This window comes from Macrobrachium rosenbergii, chromosome 25 (assembly GCF_040412425.1).
Source record: "Macrobrachium rosenbergii isolate ZJJX-2024 chromosome 25, ASM4041242v1, whole genome shotgun sequence".
Lineage (NCBI taxonomy): Eukaryota > Metazoa > Arthropoda > Malacostraca > Decapoda > Palaemonidae > Macrobrachium > Macrobrachium rosenbergii.
Genome location: NC_089765.1, coordinates 47,449,707 through 47,469,433, shown reverse-complemented (window position 1 = coordinate 47,469,433; position 19,727 = coordinate 47,449,707). Strand labels below are relative to the sequence as shown.

At 39.2% G+C, this 19,727-nt stretch overlaps 1 protein-coding gene across 1 annotated transcript in view; it reads right to left on the bottom strand.

Moving 5' to 3' along the window:
• Positions 1-19,727, bottom strand: part of LOC136852242 (uncharacterized) — a 91,997-nt gene that overhangs the window by 24,820 nt on the left and 47,450 nt on the right. Inside the window, exons 5-7 of the mRNA XM_067126692.1 lie at positions 19,028-19,195; positions 18,164-18,309; positions 7,107-7,245 (exon numbers count right to left, since the gene is read on the bottom strand). Coding sequence (XP_066982793.1) covers positions 7,107-7,245; positions 18,164-18,309; positions 19,028-19,195 — 453 coding nt within the window. The remainder of the gene's footprint in view (positions 1-7,106; positions 7,246-18,163; positions 18,310-19,027; positions 19,196-19,727) is intronic.

The following is a 19,727-nucleotide window of genomic DNA, read 5'->3' as shown; positions in this document are numbered from 1 at the left end:
TCCAATCAGAACATTCATCGCAATGACTCTGCACATCACACTTAACCTTCCTACATACCTGACAGAATGTCTATTGTGTCTCAAGGTACTCATCCGTCACTAGCAGGGAGAAGAGGTGATGAGCTCCAGCATCCACAGTCATAGGGTCAGCCAAGGTCAATGTTGAAGCCAAAGGCACGGTAGTAGAAGGCATTGAAAGAGTCTATGATGACCAATCAAGACCGGGGACCAGCAAGTCCAATTCTAAAAGACGTTCCACATCGAAGATATTCATAAAAACCAGGAGAAAAAACCGGTATATACAATCCAGGTCTTCACCAGAAGTCCAAAGTACAAAGAGAAGCCAGGCAATAAGATTAAAACCTCGCACTGCAGAAGGAAACAACCTTCCAGCAGCGCAAACAAAAAGCAACTGATGAAAGTGGGAGTGTCGGCGCACACCTGTGTCATCGTTGCCAACCGTTTGTTATGGTAGCTCAAATGACAAGATTTTATCTGCAGCATTGGTAACACTGGCTGTTAAAATTTCCCAATAGAGGGATGGGTAATTGAGAGTTGTTCGGGCTAGTGGGATTAAGGCCGAATTCAGGTGTTCAGGGAGTGTACTGCAATATCCACAATTAGTGAAATTTCCCCTGCAGACAAGTGAACGATACATTCTACAAAAATTCGCAACAAAATGATACATGAAACATGAAATACATGAAAACGGGGGCCACTGTATTTCGACAAATTCATGGTTTCCATAAAATACAGCCCGACTCTGTTAATAGCCAGTTCTCTAATTTTCTCCTGCCAGAATTTTAAAGAGCTACTGTAGCATTATCCTCACCTCCCCGGGCACTATACGTCTAACCCGTTTTATTCTCATGAAGTGACTTCTACTTCATTTCATACAACAAGAAATATATGGAAAGTTAGTATGTACTGGGATAAGCATGATAGAAAGACAATATCAAGTACACAAACTTTGGACTAGTTAGGAATTTTGTGAGTTCTGACCAAGCCAGTTTATTTTTTACAGTTTTATTCACAATTTAGTGACTTTTAACAATCAACAGAAACATTTTGGAAAAAAAAAATATGTAACCACAACATGACAAATTTAAATTAATTTGTATTTTTCATAGCTAACAAACCTGCGGTCTTAACACTAGGATAAATCTGGCGCCAGCTGGAAACCAGTAAAAATAAAAACAAGAATTGTTTATGCAAGGAATTGGTGGCATCTGGCATCAGTCCCAGAGGTGAGATGGGAAGTGGGCAGCAACCTTATTTCAACCCTGTGAGTCTCAGTTTTCTTCCAGCCCACGGTTAACTGAAAGAGGGGTGGCTAGAGGCAAGCAGTAAATGTTAAGACTGCAGGTTTGTTAGCTATGAAAAATACGAATTAATTTAAATTTGTCATTTGTTCATATGCAGAACAAACCTGGGTCTTAACATTACGATAGACTCACTCTTGGTGGGAGGTAAGAGAATCCTGAACCAACTGGAGGTTTGGCACACCCGGTCATATTTCCTGAATAAGAGAATTCAAAGGAGGGAGACCTGAGCCTCTGATCTGTTAGATATATGGGTATTCAACAGTCAGACTACTACGCTAAGTCCAATGTAGAAATTCATTGCATTAGAGGAAGTTAAAGCGCTATATCTGTTCAGATAACAAACTAAGGTAGCCACCTATATGTGTTTGTTATCATTCTCCTCTCTCCTTGCTAGGGAAAGGAAGGGTTTGCTACTGCAAGGTATATTCATGTAGAATAAAAAAAAATCTAACACTAAGGGTACAGATACAGGCCCGTTCCAGCGTATGATGGAACCATCTTCTTACCACCCATAGGTAGAGACGAAAGGAAAAAGAGGGAAGGAAAAAGAAACCAGTCATCTCAATCATCCTCACTTTCGTACCATCATCTTAGGCAAAATACAAAACTGTCCGGCTAGGGGCACTGGATGAGCTACACAACTTGTTGAGCAGCCACCACATGACCCAAGGAAAAAGTATCCAAGGACCTGTGGGCAATGTCCCTCAAGGACAGGGCAGTGAACATGGTTTGACGGAGCCAAGAACCAGCATTCAAAATTCTATGAACAGATAAGTTCTTCTTGAATGCCAAGGAGGAGCTAAGTCCTCTAATGTCATGTGTTCTTGCACGCACAGTATTGGCAGTAGTAAATGATGATGACGAAGCCAAAAAGAAATAGTATTCATGGACACTTCTGTTTTGATCTGGCTTGTGCTAACAAAAAGTCTTCGGCATCCTGGTCTGAGAATGTTGAGTCCTTTTTAGATAGCAACACAGTGCTCTGGCAGGGCAAAGGAGCAATTCTCCTGGATCATCATTAACAAACTCCCCAAGGGAAGGGAAGGAAAAGGAAGTAAACCTGTCATCAGGAACTGAGGGGTTCTGAGTCTTAGCCACGAATTCCAGGAAAAATTCGAACACTACTGACTTCCAACCCCTGGTATGTTTAACATTAAAAGCTAGGCCATGGAGTTCGCCCACTCACTTTGAAGAAGCCAAGGATAAAAGGAAAACCATCTTAAGGGTCAAGTTCCTGTCCGATGACAGACGCAGTGGTTTGTATGGGGCTTGAGTGAGACTACTTAGCACCAAACTCAGATTCCAGTTCTCTAGGAGAACAAGACTGTTCAAAATTTATGAGCAGCATAGAGATTTCCCAAGATGAAGTTAGGTCCACAGCTTTCAAACAAAGAACCAATCCTAAGGCAGCCTTGTAGTCCTTATCAGCAGAAACACAAAGATGTTTTTCTCTTGAGGAACATCAGAAAATTAGCTATGCGCTGAACAGAGGTTCCGAGTGGAGAGAAATCCCATTGATGACACCCATCACAGTAGGCGTCCTATTTCCCAACACAAGGTTGAAGAAGACCTTCTGAGGTAACCAGACATCTGTGTCGCTGATCTGCGAGAAAAGCCTTTCGCTCGCAGGAGATACTGGATAGTCTCCAACCGTGAAGAGATAAGGATGTTACCGATTGACGGTATTGCTCTACATGAGGTTGACAGAAGAGATTGTGACAAGGGGGTATTTCTCTCAGGACTGCTGGGAGGAGAGTTAGTAGGTCCGGAAACCATTCTGCTTGAGGCCATGAAGGAGGTACAAGGGTCATCCTAAGATTCTGGGACATGACGGATCAGGCAAAACAGGGGGAAAGGTGTAGACGTCCAGGTAGTCCCAAGGATGTTGAAGGGCACCCTCTGCCAAGGCGAAGAGACCTGGGACTACTGAACAATAGACCTCTAACTTCCAACTGAACCTTGTCACGAAGAGATCTATCACTGGTCTCCCTCACAGATGAAAAAACCTGTCTGCCACCTCCTGATGCAGAGAACACTCCATCCCTAGAACCTGTCCCCAATGGCTTAGCTTGTCAGCCACTACATTCCTCTTGCCTGGAATATACCTGGCCATGAGGTCCACTGAGTTGTTGATAGCCTACTGGTGTAACTGAACTGTTATCAAGTGAAGTTGGCATGACACTAGGCTCCCCCCATCTCATTGTTCACATAAGCTACCACTGTGGTGTTGTCCAACATCAGAACAACGGGGTACCCCATCACCCTTTCTTGAAACTCCTGAAGTGCTAGGAAGGCTGCTTTCAACTCTAGCACATTGATGTGAAGTTTCCGGTCCTAAGGACTCCACACACCTGAAGCCAGATCTTCTGGATGTGCTCCCCAACCTTCGGAAGAAGCTTCCGAGAACAGGAGCAGCTCCGGAAGGGGCGAATGAAGAGGCACCCATACTGTCAGGTTTTCGTTGTCCAACCACCACAGAAGGTCGCTTCTTACCTCTGTCAACAGATGAACCTGTAGCTGAAGAGTCCCTTGCTGGAGACCAAATTTCCTTCAGCCTCCATTGCAGGGAACGAAGATGAAGACGGCCATGAGGAACCAGCTTCTCTAGCAATGTGAAAAGTCCTAGGATCACTTGACACTGCTGAGCCAGTTGGTTCCGTTTGAATAGGAAGGAGCGAGCCACTGTCCTGAACTTCTCTATCCTCTGGTCCAGTGGGAAGACTCTCGATGAAGCAGTGTCTATGATCATTCCTAGGTAAAGGATTCATTGACTGGGTTGAAGATTGGACTTTTCCAAATTTATCACGATGTCTAAGCCACAACATAATAGTAGAAGACAGTCCGTCTCGAATTATCTTTTCCTGAGAACTCGCCAAGACCAGCCAGTCGTCAAGATATCTTAGGAGGCGAATTCCATGAGCATGAGCCCATGTCAACACTAAGGTGAAAACTCTTGTCAATAGCTGGGGAGCTGTTGTCAGACCAAAGTATACGACTTTTGAACTGGAACACCAGTTCTCGGAGACTGAAGCAAAGGAACTTCCGGGAAGAGGGATGAATAGGGATCTGGAAGTAAGCGTCCTCCAAATCTGTGGTCAGCATGTAGTCGATGTCTCTGACGGCTGCTAAGACTGAGCGAGGAGTCTCCATCTTGAACCCTGTCTGTCTGATAAAGAGGTTCAGTTCAATGTTGATACGTCACCAGCCTCCAATCGCCAACTGCTTTGGGGACTGAAGACTCAGCTGTAGAACCCTAGGGAAGGATGCTTTACTTGCTCTACAGCTCCCTTCTCCATTATCTTCTTCACTTCTTCTTGGACAGCTAGTTGTTTCGGAGAGCCCTGGGCATAAGTGAGGTGAGGGAGAGGACACTTGGAGAGAGAAGGAGCGAAGTCGAAAGGTAGTAGATAACCTACCTGAAGGACGTCTACCAACCACGGCTCCACTCCGTAATTCTGCCACGTAGCCCAATGGCTCGCCAGGCATCCACCCACTGGTGGTACAGAGTGGGGAGGGGCACCCACTCTGTCGTCTACCTCCCCTAACTCTGTCCCTATTTCCCCTTCCTGGTCTGGAAGAGCATGACTGAAAGGGACATTCTTGGGATGGCTTCTGTTGAAGCAGGTTGAGAAGTCTTGTTCATAGAAGATGGTCTTATAGGCTTCTTGGGAGGAGGCTGCAGATTCTGCCTTGGAATATTTAGACAAGATGCAGCTGCTGCTTTACTCACTGCTTGTTGAATGAGACGATCATTACTATTGGCTCGATGACTCTTGCCAGCTGCATCCAACTGATCCCTGGGGAAAAGCAGCTGGGAGTCCAGAATATCGCCATTCCTCAAGGATAACAAGGAACCCACATCAACAGACTGAGCCACTTTGGAGAGGGTTATGTCTCTCCTCATCAGCAGTATATTAGCTCACTAATTAGCACTCAGATGGGTAACGTAGAAAAAAGCCTTAGCACCAGATTGCAACATAAGAAATAGCCTTAGCACCAGATTGCAACAATCTGATGTAAACTGAAGTATTGACTTTATTCCTGACGACGGGGAAGAAGAAATCTTGGCAACAGCAGAAGACCATAAATCCAGCCAAGAAACAGTTTGGAAGGCAGAAGAGGCAGTCAACCCCAAAGAAGCAGCTTCTTGTAAAGAAAAAGAAGAACCTTCTGCTCTGATCTGATCCAAGGTCAAACCCAGCTTCAGACAAACAACCTAGGAGTTGACCTGTCTACTCAGAAGAGGCATGAGAGGTGTTGCACAATATTCCTATGGCGAGGTTGAGGAGGAGGGAGAAACTTGAACAATCTGCCGGAACAAAGGGAGTTATCCTGTCCCGAAATCAAGGAAGTTACATGATTCAGGACAGACTCAGCATGACTGGAACAAGGCAGCTCAAAAGATGTCTTCCAGTCCTTCTTTGGTCCAGCAAGGCTTCTATTCCTGTTGGTACAATAGCAGGAGTCACAGTCTTTTTAGAAAGATTATTGAACTCATGAATGAGAACAATAACATCTTCATAAGAAGAAAGAAACTCCTGATCCTCCAAACCCTCTGCCTCCTGGACACGAGGATCCCTGTCTGCCTCCTCTGAAGGATTCACAGGGTTTAGTACCTGGGCATAAGACCTGTCATATCCTAATACCTTTGTGGGATTTGAAGTTTTGATGTAGAGGGAAGAGAGAGGTCTTGATCACTGGTTCGAGACACAGAAGACCCTTTCTCGTATGACGGATATGGGAAGGTGAACGACAGCTGCAGATGCGGGAAGGCAAACAATGGCCGCGGATGCAGAAAGGCAAACGATGGCCGTGGATGTGGGAAGGCAAGCGATGGCCACGGATGCGGGAAGACGAATGACGGCCGTGGTCCTTTCTTGAAGATCGCAATGTCAGACACTGGTAGTATGAACAAGATGAATACTTTTACAGAAACCTAAGCAATGACTCATGTCTGTAGTACCGTTTCCTATGATATGGAGTGTCATAAAATGCCTAGAACAATCGCTATTAAAAAAAATACTATGCAATGAAGTCATTTGGCATATTTACAATAGTTTAATACATTTTACAGGACACTTGCATAGCATATACCGTTTATTAAAAACATAAACTTTTATATCAGACAAGTGTAAACTGCCACATTAGAATTAAAACAATAGCAGTTCAGTTTCTGAACTTTCAGCCAAAGCTCTGAACCTGAGTGTCAGATTAGATAATTTCCCATGGCCCCTCCTTCTCTAGTTGTTCATATACGTTTACCAGTATTTCCTACTGGTACTTAGCTCTTAAATCATTATGGCCTGGATATATCAGTAGTAACTCAAAAAGGACATATTTATCATCATTAAAGTTATTTCTGTACTTTTTTTGTTTTATCCCATGTCTTCCACACAAATAAGTTCTCTGGTAAGAATTCAAAGTCTATTTGGTAATATTCAAATAAGATGAAACTAAGCCAATTAACAGTTGATACCATGAGCAGTGTTGCCATGTCAAATTCTTAATCATCCCAATGACAGACCAGCTGACACTGACTATAGTTCCTAAGCTTGACAAAAGGACAGTTAGTCCACAATCAGAAAAAAAAATTCAAACATGTACAAAACAAGGTTTTGAAATCAATTAGTGCAAAAAACTCACTGAAAATCTGCCCTTGTAAAGAGAAACCTGACATACTGTACAAGTATTAAGGATGATGATAGTGGTGCTGATCTTGGTAATAAAATTCAAAATCACAAAATCTACATAAGATTATAAAACATAAAGACTTCAAATTACCTCAGATAATGTAGAACAGCAGGGATTGAGATGGAATGAACGCACTCTTAGTTCATGAAGGTGTCTCCCTTTCCGTAGCAAATGATTGTCAGGGAATCTCAAGCAAAGAGCTTTCAACCCTTCATCAGTGACACAATAACTGTTAAAACCAGAATGTATAAATTAGCTTTGCCATGCTAAAATAAAATTAAGATGCAAAATTGAATACTTACATCAATCAAATATACCTACATGAAAACAAAATGCTTGATGCATGTGTACAGTAATAATAACTTAAGTGGTACATTAAGAAATAAATAAAATAAACATTTATAAAAACCTACAAAAACTATGAAGCCATCAGAGAACAGGTTTTGACGTATGAAAAACCTATTTTTGGTAGTCGCTTGTTTCGTCCTTAAGGAGTTACCCTTCCATGGTCTACCAGACCTCCATGGTGACCAAACTAATGTCAAAGAATTCTCTTATAGCTGGTCTCACGGCCCAGTATTGTGTCGTAGTGATAAACACTGTAACACCTGATGGAGTATGTAATGGACTCAAAGATAAGGGAGCACTTTCCCAAATCTTTAGGCTGTATACCCAGGTTCTTCGATTGTCACAACTTGCTTGGAAGAAGAATTAATTAACCCTTAAACGCCTAATGGACGTACCATACGTCGACGAAAATTGTCTGTTGGATGTCAAGTGGACATACCATATGTCGACTAAAAATGCTTTTTTTAAATATTCGCGGAAAAATAATTATAGGCCTAGTTTGCGGAAGGTTTCAAATCATGCGCCTTGAGGGATGCTGGGAGTTCACGGATCAAGCTGTTGTTTTGTTTATAAGCGTCACCCAGACGCGCATGGGCGAATTCCCTCCTTCTCGTACCAGACAGCATCAGCGTCGGACCGTGCGAGAGCGATTTTTCAACGCATCCGTGTTTTGCAGAACTTTGGCGAGTGTTTGCGTATTTGTGCTGCAACAGGACGTTTGCAGAGATGTCTCAAAGCCGTCAGGACCGTGAAAGGCGCATACTGCCTGTCGGTAATGAGCGTGTGAGACGAGTTTTAGACTGGGATGCTGGAGAAGGACCCAGCAGCCAATGTGACCCAGCTTCTCAGCGCCGTGTTGTTCGCCCACGTGTGACCGAAGGCGACCAAGGACCACATCCCGTGCCTTTTATGACCCCTAGGAAGCATCGGGGTGTCCTGAGGGCATCGTAAATTTTTGAAAAAAACTTTTTCCTTTGCTGAAAATCCTGGCATTTCTTGAGTCACCTTGTCGTAATTTTTTCGCCGTTTTATATTATTCGTTACATAAAGTGTTATACATCCAAATGTGTGCAATTTCATGTAGAATACAACAAAAAATAAATCATTCTTTTAGCTTTTAACAGTTTTGAAATATTTTCATTTAAATCACGATAACTGACAAAATTTTAACATTCGGTCAATTTTGACTCAACCGAAATGCTCGAAAAACGCAATCATAAGCCAAAATTCTTACATTCTAGTAATAATCAATCATTTACCTTTATTCTGCAACAAACGGAAAGTCTCCAGCACAATATTTCGATTTATGGTGAATTTTTGAAAAAACTTTTCCTTCGCTCATAAAAAATCCTAGCATTTCTTGAGTCACATTGTCGTAATTTTTTCGCCATTTTATATTATTCGTTACATAAAGTGTTATACATCAAAATGTGCGCATTTTCATGTAGAATACAACAAAAAATAAATCATGCTTTTAGCTTTTACCATTTTTGAAATATTTTCATATAAAAAACGATAAATAGAAAAAAATCAACCTTCGTTCAACTTTAACTCGATCGAAATGCTCGAAAAACGCAATTGTAAGCCAAAATTCTTACATTCTAGTAACAATCAATCCTTTACCTTCATTTTGCAACAAACGGAAAGTCTCTGGCACAATATTTCGATTTATGGTGAATTTTTGAAAAAAACTTTTTCCTTCCATCCGCGCGCGCGAACTCCGCTAAAAATCCTAGCATTTCTTGAGTTACCTTGTCGTAATTTTTTTGCCATTTTATATTATTCATTACATAAAGTGTTATACATCAAAATGTGTGCAATTTCATGTAGAATACAACAAAAAATAAATCATGCTTTTAGCTTTTACCATTTTTGAAATATTTTCATATAAATAACGATAAATAGAAAAAATCAACCTTCGGTCAACTTTAACTCGAACAAAATGGTAAAAAAATGCAATTGTAAGCTAAAAAACTTACAGTCTAGTAATATTCAATCAATTTCCTTCATTTTGAAACAATTGGAAAGTCTCTAGCACAATATTTCGATTTATGGTGAATTTTTTAAAAAACTTTTTAAATCACGTTATTTAATTCATGCATCATTTTGTGATAATATTTTCTCTGTGTTGCTTTAATCGTTTTACAATCTGTTATATACCAAAATCATTGCAATTTAGTGTGCAATACAACTAAAAAAAATTAACTCATTAGCTTTAACAGTTTTGCTTACAGCGCGATTTGTATACAATTATATACGAGTTTTTTTTTTTACTGTCATATATTCCAATATTTATATACGATAATGATTTTTTTTTTTATTTCTGATGGTTGCATACTAAACTTCAGGCAATGAGAAAAAAAGGAGCCAAAAATGAACTCTTAATCTTAAAAACTAAGCATGCTGTGATTTTTTGAAAAAAACTTTTTTTCCACTTTGGCGCTAGCTCCCGAACGCCGACGGCATACGGGAGACGTTTTTGTTAATAGGGCTTCAGCGTTTAAGGGTTAATGCTAATGCATAGTCCACCATAGTGTCAACAACAGACCCACGCGGAGACCAAGGAGCATTACTTTCTGTTGGTCAATGCAGGATGATCCCTTGCCCAAATCCCATGCCTTTTCATCAGGGAAGTGGGAGGGTTTTGAGGACTCAACAGCGACTACCAAAAATAGGTTTTTCCTACATCAAAACCTGTTTTCTGATAGCTTAGTCACCTGTTTTGTCTTCAAGGAGCTTTACAAAATAATTGACAGGTGACGAAAAGGCTTAGGCTCTCAATTTTTAATCCCAAAACCCCAAAGAAAAAATATTTCTGGCTTGAAGTCAGGCCACAAATTTCAAGCCCCATTCTTTATTCCAAATATTTTTCAGGTTTTGGTACCAAAGAACAAGAAAGTATACACGAACTTATGCTTCGGGATGTAGTTCTACAGTGGCTTACCTAAGCAAACTAGTTTTGGTTGCAGTGCTGTTGCCCTTCTCCCAGCAATAGTTAGCATACTCACCATCAATAAGACCCCTGGTTTTCTGCTGTAGTGCCAAGGGGTTAGGACTAACCATACCACCTACTAATACACAGTGTAGTCGAATTTGTTCGAGCTTATGACAGTAATTTTTTTTTAAAATACTGTCTCTGATGATCACTCTGAACATTTGGAGTCTTCTTCGAAAGAGACATTTCTGAAGAAGGCCAACGACGTACTTACTTTTCTAATATCATGTGACCTAGAAAAGGAGTATGGATTTGCCTTTTTAATGAGAGGCACTACAATCACTCTCAGACCTTGAAGGGGGAGCGGTTTGTTTATGCTAGGGTGTAGGAGAATCGGACCCTCTGGGATGCTTGCCCTGACTTCTACGTAAACCTCAGTGCTTGAACTGGGCATAATGTCTTTTCTGCTAAATTGAGTTTTCTTATAAAAATAGGGGATTTCCTTCTTAAAAGATTCTCATTCTTGGCTAAGAATGATGGACCAGGGAACAATAATAATTGATGGTCAGCTGTGTATGGGATGTATTGTCCCCGTCTAAGAGAGCCCAGTTCATTAGTACGAGCTCCTGAAGCTAACACAATCAAGATCACCTTTTGCAGCATGTGAGTTGTGGTTGTACTGGGTCTGCTGAATTGAGGGGTTGATAGAAGTCTAAGCACCTTGTTCAGGGACCAAGTAGTTGGAAGCTTTTCAGGAACGGGTCTTTGCAGTGCAAAAGACCGGAAAAGGGACGTGACAATTTCTATATTAGTGTCAATCCTGAATCCATAAAGCAAGGGTTCCGATGTCCGTAGTTTTTGAACTAGCTACCTAGCAATACTGGGTGAGTAATTTTCATGGTAGGCAATATTTAAAAAATCCACTTGTGAGAGTCTCAGCTTAGAAATGAGGATTTGTAGATGACTTTCTCCCTTACTGTCTGGCATAGAACAGTAGACGGTAGTGCAACTGATTTCTTCGCCCGTTGCTGGAGTACAGGCAGTCCCCGGTTATCGGCAGGCTCAGTTATTGGCAATCTGGTTTTGCGGCACTTCTCTAGCGACATAAATCAGTGATTTTCGGCGCAGAAAATCTATCCCCCGGTTATCGGTGATTTTTACTTATCATCACACTGTCAGAAGCTAACACAATCAAGAAGATTGCCTTTTGCAGCATGTGAATTGTGGTTGTACTGGGTCTGCTGAATTGAGGGTTGATAGAAGTCTAAGCACCTTGTTCAGGGACCAAGTAACTGGAAGCTTTTCAGGAACGGGTCTTTGTAGTGCAAAAGACCGGAAAAGGGACGTGACAATTTCTATATTAGCGTCAATCCTGAATCCATACAGCAAGGGTTCCGTTAATGCTATTTGTATGCTGTGATTGTTGTAACAGAAAGGCGTTTGTCTTCAAAAAGGTATTTAAGAGATTTTAAGTATCTCCATAGAAATTTCAACTGGCCTCTCAGTATGGATATAATCTAACCATATCTTCCATGCAGACTGACACTGTTAGATTGACGATGTCCGTAGTTTTTGCACTAGCTACCTAGCAATAGTGGGTGAGTAATTTTCATGGCAGACAATATTTAAAAAATCCACTTGTGAGAGTCTCAGCTTAGAAATGAGGATTTGTAGATGACTTTCTGCCTTACTGTCTGGAATAGAACATTGTTGGAGTAGAGCCAGTCCCCAGTTATTGGCGGGCTCGGTTATTGGCAATCTTGGCTTTGCGGCGCTTCTCTATGCAACGAAAGTCAGTGATTTTTGGCGCAGAAAATCTATCCCCCTGTTATTGGCACTTTTCGCTTATCGTCACACTGTCGGAATGGAACCCCCACCGATAACCGGGGACTGCCTGTAATAGGAACCAGTGCTTAGAGTAAATCCCCCTTATTCGTGGGGGATGCGTTCCAGACACCCCCACGAATAGTTAAAATCCGCAAATACTTGCTACCCTCTCAAAAAATGCTTATAACTGCCTATCTTGAAAGTTCAAATATCAAATGTATACTTAAAGTATCACCCTACATCAAATATACCTTATTATACTATTACTGTATTAATTTTTGAAATTATATTATTCATTAATATAACTTCAAAGTCATCTTAAACATTAGTACCCTTAAAAATATATACAGGTTGACCATCACTAATCCGGCAATCAGTAGTCCGGAACAATCAGTAATCCGGCACAAATTTTGGCTAGAGTAATTTCTAATGTTTCCGCACTAATTTTCAAATTTCCCGGGTGGCTGCGCTAACTCGCTCGCCAGCCGCTTCAATTGGGTGGCGCAGTGTGCTTGCATCAACAAACTAGTAGCCTAGCCTACATTATACTGAACTCTATTCACATATCAACAGTATTATACAAACATCAAAATAACGAATGTGCATCTTTTTCATGGATCTTTTAAAAAGTAATGCTTTACTACATTGTTTCTAATTGCGTATATTCTCATATTGCTTTTGTATTATAAATTGCGATCAATGTTTTGTTTTGGGAATCGATATCGCGGTGTTTATTTCGCCGCATTTAACTAAGTTCAAAGCGCTTTTCTTGCTTCTAGTTAGCGTAAATGAATATGGATACTTTATTTATTTGTGACAAGGATGTTTTTCGTTATACGAAGTTTTTTTAAGTCGAAATATAAATACGTCTCGTTATGAAATTAATTTAGCTATTTTTTTCGTTAATATATGATGTTTGCGGGAATCGCGGCTGGCCGTTTTGGGGGCATGTTAGTTTTGTGTAAAAAAAATTAAGATTCCGTTCGCTATTTTCTCCTGATTTCATCATAATACGAGCTTTACGTATTTATCTTTTATCGGCGTGAAAACAGTAGTAATTTGTATTCTTTCATGCCCAGTAGTTTTGATTTAAATACATTCTCTCCAGCTTTATTTACGGTCGAGTTTCATCCATGTTGCCGATGCACGATAATTTATAGTCATTAGCAGCTTGAACAGTGTTTTCTCAGCTTCAGCTACAACTTGCAGCTTAAAGTTACTGTAGCAGTATATTTCCCTGTCGATCTTTTCTCCAAAGCGAATAAGGGTATACAGTAGTGTAAAAAATATATCAGTCCTATTGTACAATACTTAACGTCATTTGTAACAACTACAGTAATTGTGTATTACCGTACGATGGTTGAAATACGAGCTAAAGTTATTATCCGATACGATTATTAGCAAAACAACAGTTTCCCGTTCGGTTGTTTATGGCTGTACGCATTTACGCAAGAGTATAACGTTACTAACAATACTTTTATCATTCTCTTTTACTTTTTTAACTAGCAGATGGAATAAAGAGATGGAGGAAAAGAAGTTTTTCTATTGTAAGTTGGTCTCTCTCGCTGCCCGATTGTACATGCTGCCTGCGCGAAATCTAAAAATATTTCCTAAATATTTTCGTACCGGTATTAATTGCTAACCCCATCGTAAACTCGAAACATCATAAGTCGAATTATCGTAACTCGAGCACTACCTGTATTTGATAATTGTCTTTTCTTTATTAACCCACTTGTACTGATTTATGGGATATTTTAATTCTAAGATGAGGTGCTTAGCTACTGGGTTTCGTGTATTCTAGCCTAAGAAATGGCTAATCTGGCACCCTCCAGGTCCCAATGATGCCGGATTAGTGATGGTCAACCTGTACATACATACTTCTAAGCCTTCCAGCCAAAGCAGAGAGAAAGAGAGTTACCACTTCGACTTATAATCAACAAGGATGGCTGGGGGAAGAGAGAGAGAGAGAGAGAGAGAGAGAGAGAGAGAGAGAGAGAGAGAGAGAGAGAGAGAGAGAGAGAGAGAGAGATTTATCTCTTTAATCTCTCTGACAACAAAAAAATTTATATACTGTATATGTTTTCTGTCTTCCAAAGATGTAATACCTTTACTACACATTTTTAAATCACTATGAACACACACACAAACAGTATCTTTTCCTGAGAGAGAGAGAGAGAGAGAGAGAGAGAGAGAGAGAGAGAGAGAGAGAGAGAGAGAGAGAGGAATAACTCCTTACATATCAAATGACTGAAATCCTTGAGCTTCTGAGGGCAACACCCCTTCCCCTCCAGCCAATACGTCAAACTGTCAAGTAAACTGACATTTACCCTCCTCACTCCTTTCTCAAGTCAAAAATAAAAAGACTGGGAATCACTATTTGTTTGTTTAAAATGTTAAAAAATTTACTACACAAATGCATGGAAATTATTATTATTATATTATTTAACCTTATTAACCTTAATATGTGAAAATTAGTACTTATTAGGTAAATCACTTATCTATCATACAAAAGAAACATACGTACATATTATGTCGGAAAAATTCTCTCATCTAAAGAGAGAGAGAGAGAGAGAGAGAGAGAGAGAGAGAGAGAAAGAGAGAGAGAGAATTAATATTTTTATTTAATGTTATTATTTAATCTTATTAAACTTAACATTCATATTTGAAAATTAGTATGTGCTGTAAATCATTACTTTATCATAATAAAATGTACCCTCTAATATGATTACACAGTACTATCATCCTGAAACACTTATACTGTATATCATTTTAATATAACTTCAATAGTACTTTTATATAATTTTAATATTTCAATAGTATCAATTCTGAGCATCTACCTTTGCTTTAATGAGGTCGGGTCTGTCCTGAACGGAGGGGAGAAAACCAGTTTCTCTTTCTCTTTGAGTTACATATTATTTAATTTTAGAGTATTATTATTATTATTAATCTTAATAATATTTGAAAATTAGTAAATCATTTTTTCATCATACAAAAATGTATTTAGTCATGAAAATAACATCAAAATACACTTAGTGCATATTTCCCAACAAAAAAGTCCGCAAATTGCAAAATTTTTCACGAATAATTTATAGATACGTCCCCCACAAAATCCTGCGAATTGTGAGAATGCGAATACAGGGGGTTTACTGTATTTGGCAAATTTGGGGCTATTAAGTAAGCTGTTCTTATGAAGGTTAGAAGCTTGCTCAAAACCTTCAAAGTCTGTGACAATGGAGGAAAAGGGTATATTGTCCTCCATTTGTTCCAATCTTGTAGGAAGGCATCTCTTGCTGTTTGGAGGCTCATACACTGGGAGTTTGTGATTCTCGTATGTATCGAACAGAGCCACTTCCGGTTGTGGTAGCATATTGGCTATTGTTTGAAAAGAATGTTGTCCAACACCCACTCTGTTGAGACTGTCGTTTTCCTTGGTAGAGAGTCTGCTATTACGTTGAGAGACCCTGTGAGGTGAATTGCAGACAAGTAACACTTCCTTGCTTGCGTCATCCGAAGGTTGGCTAGCATTATCATACTGAGAGGAGGTGAACGTGATCCCGATCTCTTGATACAGGGCATTGCAGTCATGTTGTTAAAACCAATGAAATGTGTCTCTCTTCTAGAGGTCTGAGTTTTTTTAAAGAAAAAAAAGACTGCCATCAGCTCCAGGAAACTGATATGACAATTCCTCAGAGTAGCTGACCACCTCCCTGCCACATGACGATCCTCTCAATGTCCTCTCAACCTGTCAACAAGGCATTTGTGTGTATGGTCACTTGTACAGACGGAGGAGTCACGGTTACCTGTTTCGCCAAAGACTCCTTCCGAGTCCAAGGCCACAGTGTCTCCCCAATTTTTTTAATCTTTTGATGAGGCCAGTCTCGCATCTTTTTTCTTGCATGCAATAGCCAGAAGTTGTTCACATTTTACTAATGTGTAGCCTTATAGCTAGGCTACCCATTTATTTTGCTGAGATATTGTTATCTGATCCTAGGATCCTTGGTCTAAGCTAGGCCACTTAAGGATATGTAATCCTAGGTTATAGGCTACAGACAACATCCACTATTAATCTAGTTTAAGTTATTCTCACTTACTGCCTAGATTATTGTAGACATCGTATAGTCCGAAAGGATTTTCTATACTAATGATAAGTTGCAGAACATTTCTTTTAGTTAAAACATTTAGTTAGAATGACAAATTCTTTAAAACAATTTGCGATTTACGAAACTAGCAATCAACGATGAGTAAGCACTGACCACTGTTGGCAAGAAATGTTGGGTTCTGGCTTTCACACACAAATCAATTATCAATTCCAAAAGTTTAAAACTAAAACTTTAACAGGAACTTAATATTAAACACTTGTCTTGCTATTTTTGATGTTTCCAAGATCCTCCCTAATGAAATCGGAGTAAAAATTCGAATTTGTTTGGAGCGCTGGTAAAAATAAACCTTACTGCACTGACCAACGATGAGTAATGGTTCTTGGTCTCAACACAGGTCTGTTGCTGATACTAAGCAGGTTTCGACAATGGAAGAACCTGGGTATACAGCCTCACTGTAAAGACAGTGTTTGTCACTACGTCGCAATACCGGGCCATGAGACCAGCTATAAGAGGATTCTTTGACATTAGTTTGTCAACATGGAGCTCTGGTAGACCATGGAAGGGTAACTCCTTAAGGACGAAACAAGTGACTACGCTATAAAAAAACAAACTGAGTTTGTTTTGAAGAAGTCTTTAACCTTTAAAAATGAGAAATCTTTCATATGCAACCATCCAGGATAAGTATGGACCTTTCAATAATGCCTAATAATTTTTTAAAGTAGCAAACACAAAAATAAGAAAGAATGGATCTATATCATTGATCCTGAAGATGGACATTTTAGCAAGAGTACCTACTACAAAAACAAAAGACTAAATTTAATTGCTTTCTGTACAAAAAATAACTCTGTGCATAGAAGTACAACTTTTGTATACTTGAACAGCTTATCACCCATACTTTTTATGTCACATGAACAGGAGCCTGAATTATGATAATGACATAACACAACACCTACCACTCGCAAAAATACTTTTAGAATTAGAAAAATGGTAAAATTCCCCTCCTGTATCACAGTATTTTTTCAAGAGCAGCTAAAATACCACAAACTTCTGTTGTCAAGTTTAAGGCCACATAAAACCTCTTCAGTTAAAGATTCAACTAAAAATCCAATGCAATGCCTTTATTGGATTTGGAACCATTAGGAAGAATAAATTTTGAATCACCAAGCTCTATACGAGTCTCTTTAAAAATTTATCAGATTCCTCCAATATTATGTCCTTCTTAACTCCTATGAAGTTGCAGAGACACTTCTAGCAACTTCAATGGAGAGTAACAGGAGACTTAAAAGGCACAACTACTTTTTTGGGTATACTGTACTAAAGTTATTCATAAGCTGCTTTACTCTGAATTCAAATGGCTGAGGAAACTTTTGGGTGATCCTAACAGACTAAAAAAAGACTTTTTCTCAGGTGTTTCTGATGTAAGGAACTGGGAGGAAAAGGATAAATGATCCACATCCCTCTCAACTGACAACACATTGCCCAACATTACAATTGGTCTCAACAAATAAACATCAAAATACAGTATGTTTTTATGAGTAATGTCTTACAGTAGATAAAAAATCATAAAAGGGTTTTTATGTCCTGAATGGCAAAGAACCCCAGATTAAACTTGAAGACCAAAGAGGATGAAAGAGCATGACCTGAGCCTTGATCTGGGGCTTTCTGTGAGACACTCATACAAGCCTGAGAGATACCCCAACAAAGCCCGTATAAAAGCAAATTATTTGAGACTGCAATACCCTAGGACTAGTATAAAGGAAAAAGCAACGGGGAGAATGTCTGAAGTCTTGAATCTGATGAAAACAGATCCTGATGGTTCTCACAGCACACAGGAAACTATCCTTGACAAGTGAGTGACTCTTTCCCAGAACAATTACCACTATAACATTACTGATAAACTGATTAAAAAACTATGCACAGATACAAAGTATAATTACCTGTAACACATCCGGAATTCTTTAAGTCTTGGAGCACTCTGTCCCACAGCAGCAAGTATTTCATTGTTTGCACCATACATTAGGTGCAAAGTGGATAACTGTGACAATGGTGCCAGTGCTGACAGTACAGAACATGGAGAGGGAACCTTGAAAACACCAAAACATCAGTAATAAGAATAATGAATACAGTTCCACCTTGCATTAACACTAAAAGCGCAAATTTAAAATAAACATTTTGACCAGTACCAGGGTCTGCTACAGTTCTCACCATTAATATTTATAACATTACTTTTGGACCTTATAATTTATTTTCACCCCAAAAGTGTGTATTAACACACTACGCAGACCTTTCTAACTTCTAATTCTCTCAATTACACAATCATTTTAGGAAAACCAATGAAAGAACAATGGTAAACACAAGTTTATTATATATCATAAAAACCCCTTAGTTGAAAATACCCTTTTTATTATTATATATATACTGTGTTTAAATAAAAATGGGGGAATGAGATAACTTCTTTTACTATACCGTAAAATCTTAGTTCAAATAAGTACATACCATATTTCCTCAATACTTATACAAACTGATATTGTTTTATTAATGTACCAGAAAAATCAGGACATATTGGTTAACTTCTATTTTACTAACAAACCATCATGATTTTTCTCATACATGGTCTTGGTAAACCTTTTACATTTGTTTCCATACAAAGTGTTGTTCCTAAATTACAAATGTATAAAATGTGAGGCAGTCTGGAGACCATATTCTCCAATGCTACTAGAATATCCTGCATTTTATAAGACACCCAAAAGTACATAAGACTGGAACCCAACAAAAATTGGTTTAATAAAGTAAACGAATACCTTAACTGGCTTGGAGCTGGCAGTGTTCTTTGGGGCCTCTTCCTGAAAGTCTTTCAAAGGAGGGTAGTCTCTGAAGAACATATGCCGGCTAAGAGGGGGAGCAGACATGACAGTGATTCCAGACCCTTCAGGTTCATCGCTAGGGGCCTCGTCACTATATGGTTCAATCTAAAATACAGGAGGGATACAAATACTGTAATTATCTTTTAGAGTTTAGTGGCAGTACTTTCAAGTGTTAGAAATCCTGAAGGTATACTTTAATATCGTATTGCCCGCCACAGTTAAAGAAGTTGTCACCAGAAACAGCAAAGAGTAATGGATATGTGAGTAAGTTTTAAAAAAATGTAAAAAAAACTTTATGCCCTACCCGCTAACAAAATTAGCCATGATTTCCATATGGCAACTTTAACTGAACAAAGAACCATACGTCTTACTTAAAGAAAAGCCCAGTTAACAAATGATAATGATTTATAACACTTCACCCCCCAAAGGTGCCTAAAATTGCAATTCATCTTCTACATTATAATTATTTTTTAAATGGTTTAACCAGATTATTGGAATACATTCCTAATTCTCACAGAGCTGGCCCAAAGGCTTCTTCTTAACGAATAAACTATACTTTATTTAATACTGTATATTTCATTTCCTTAATGTAATTTTTGGATAGACTGAAAATGTTAAAGACGATAAAAGGACTTTC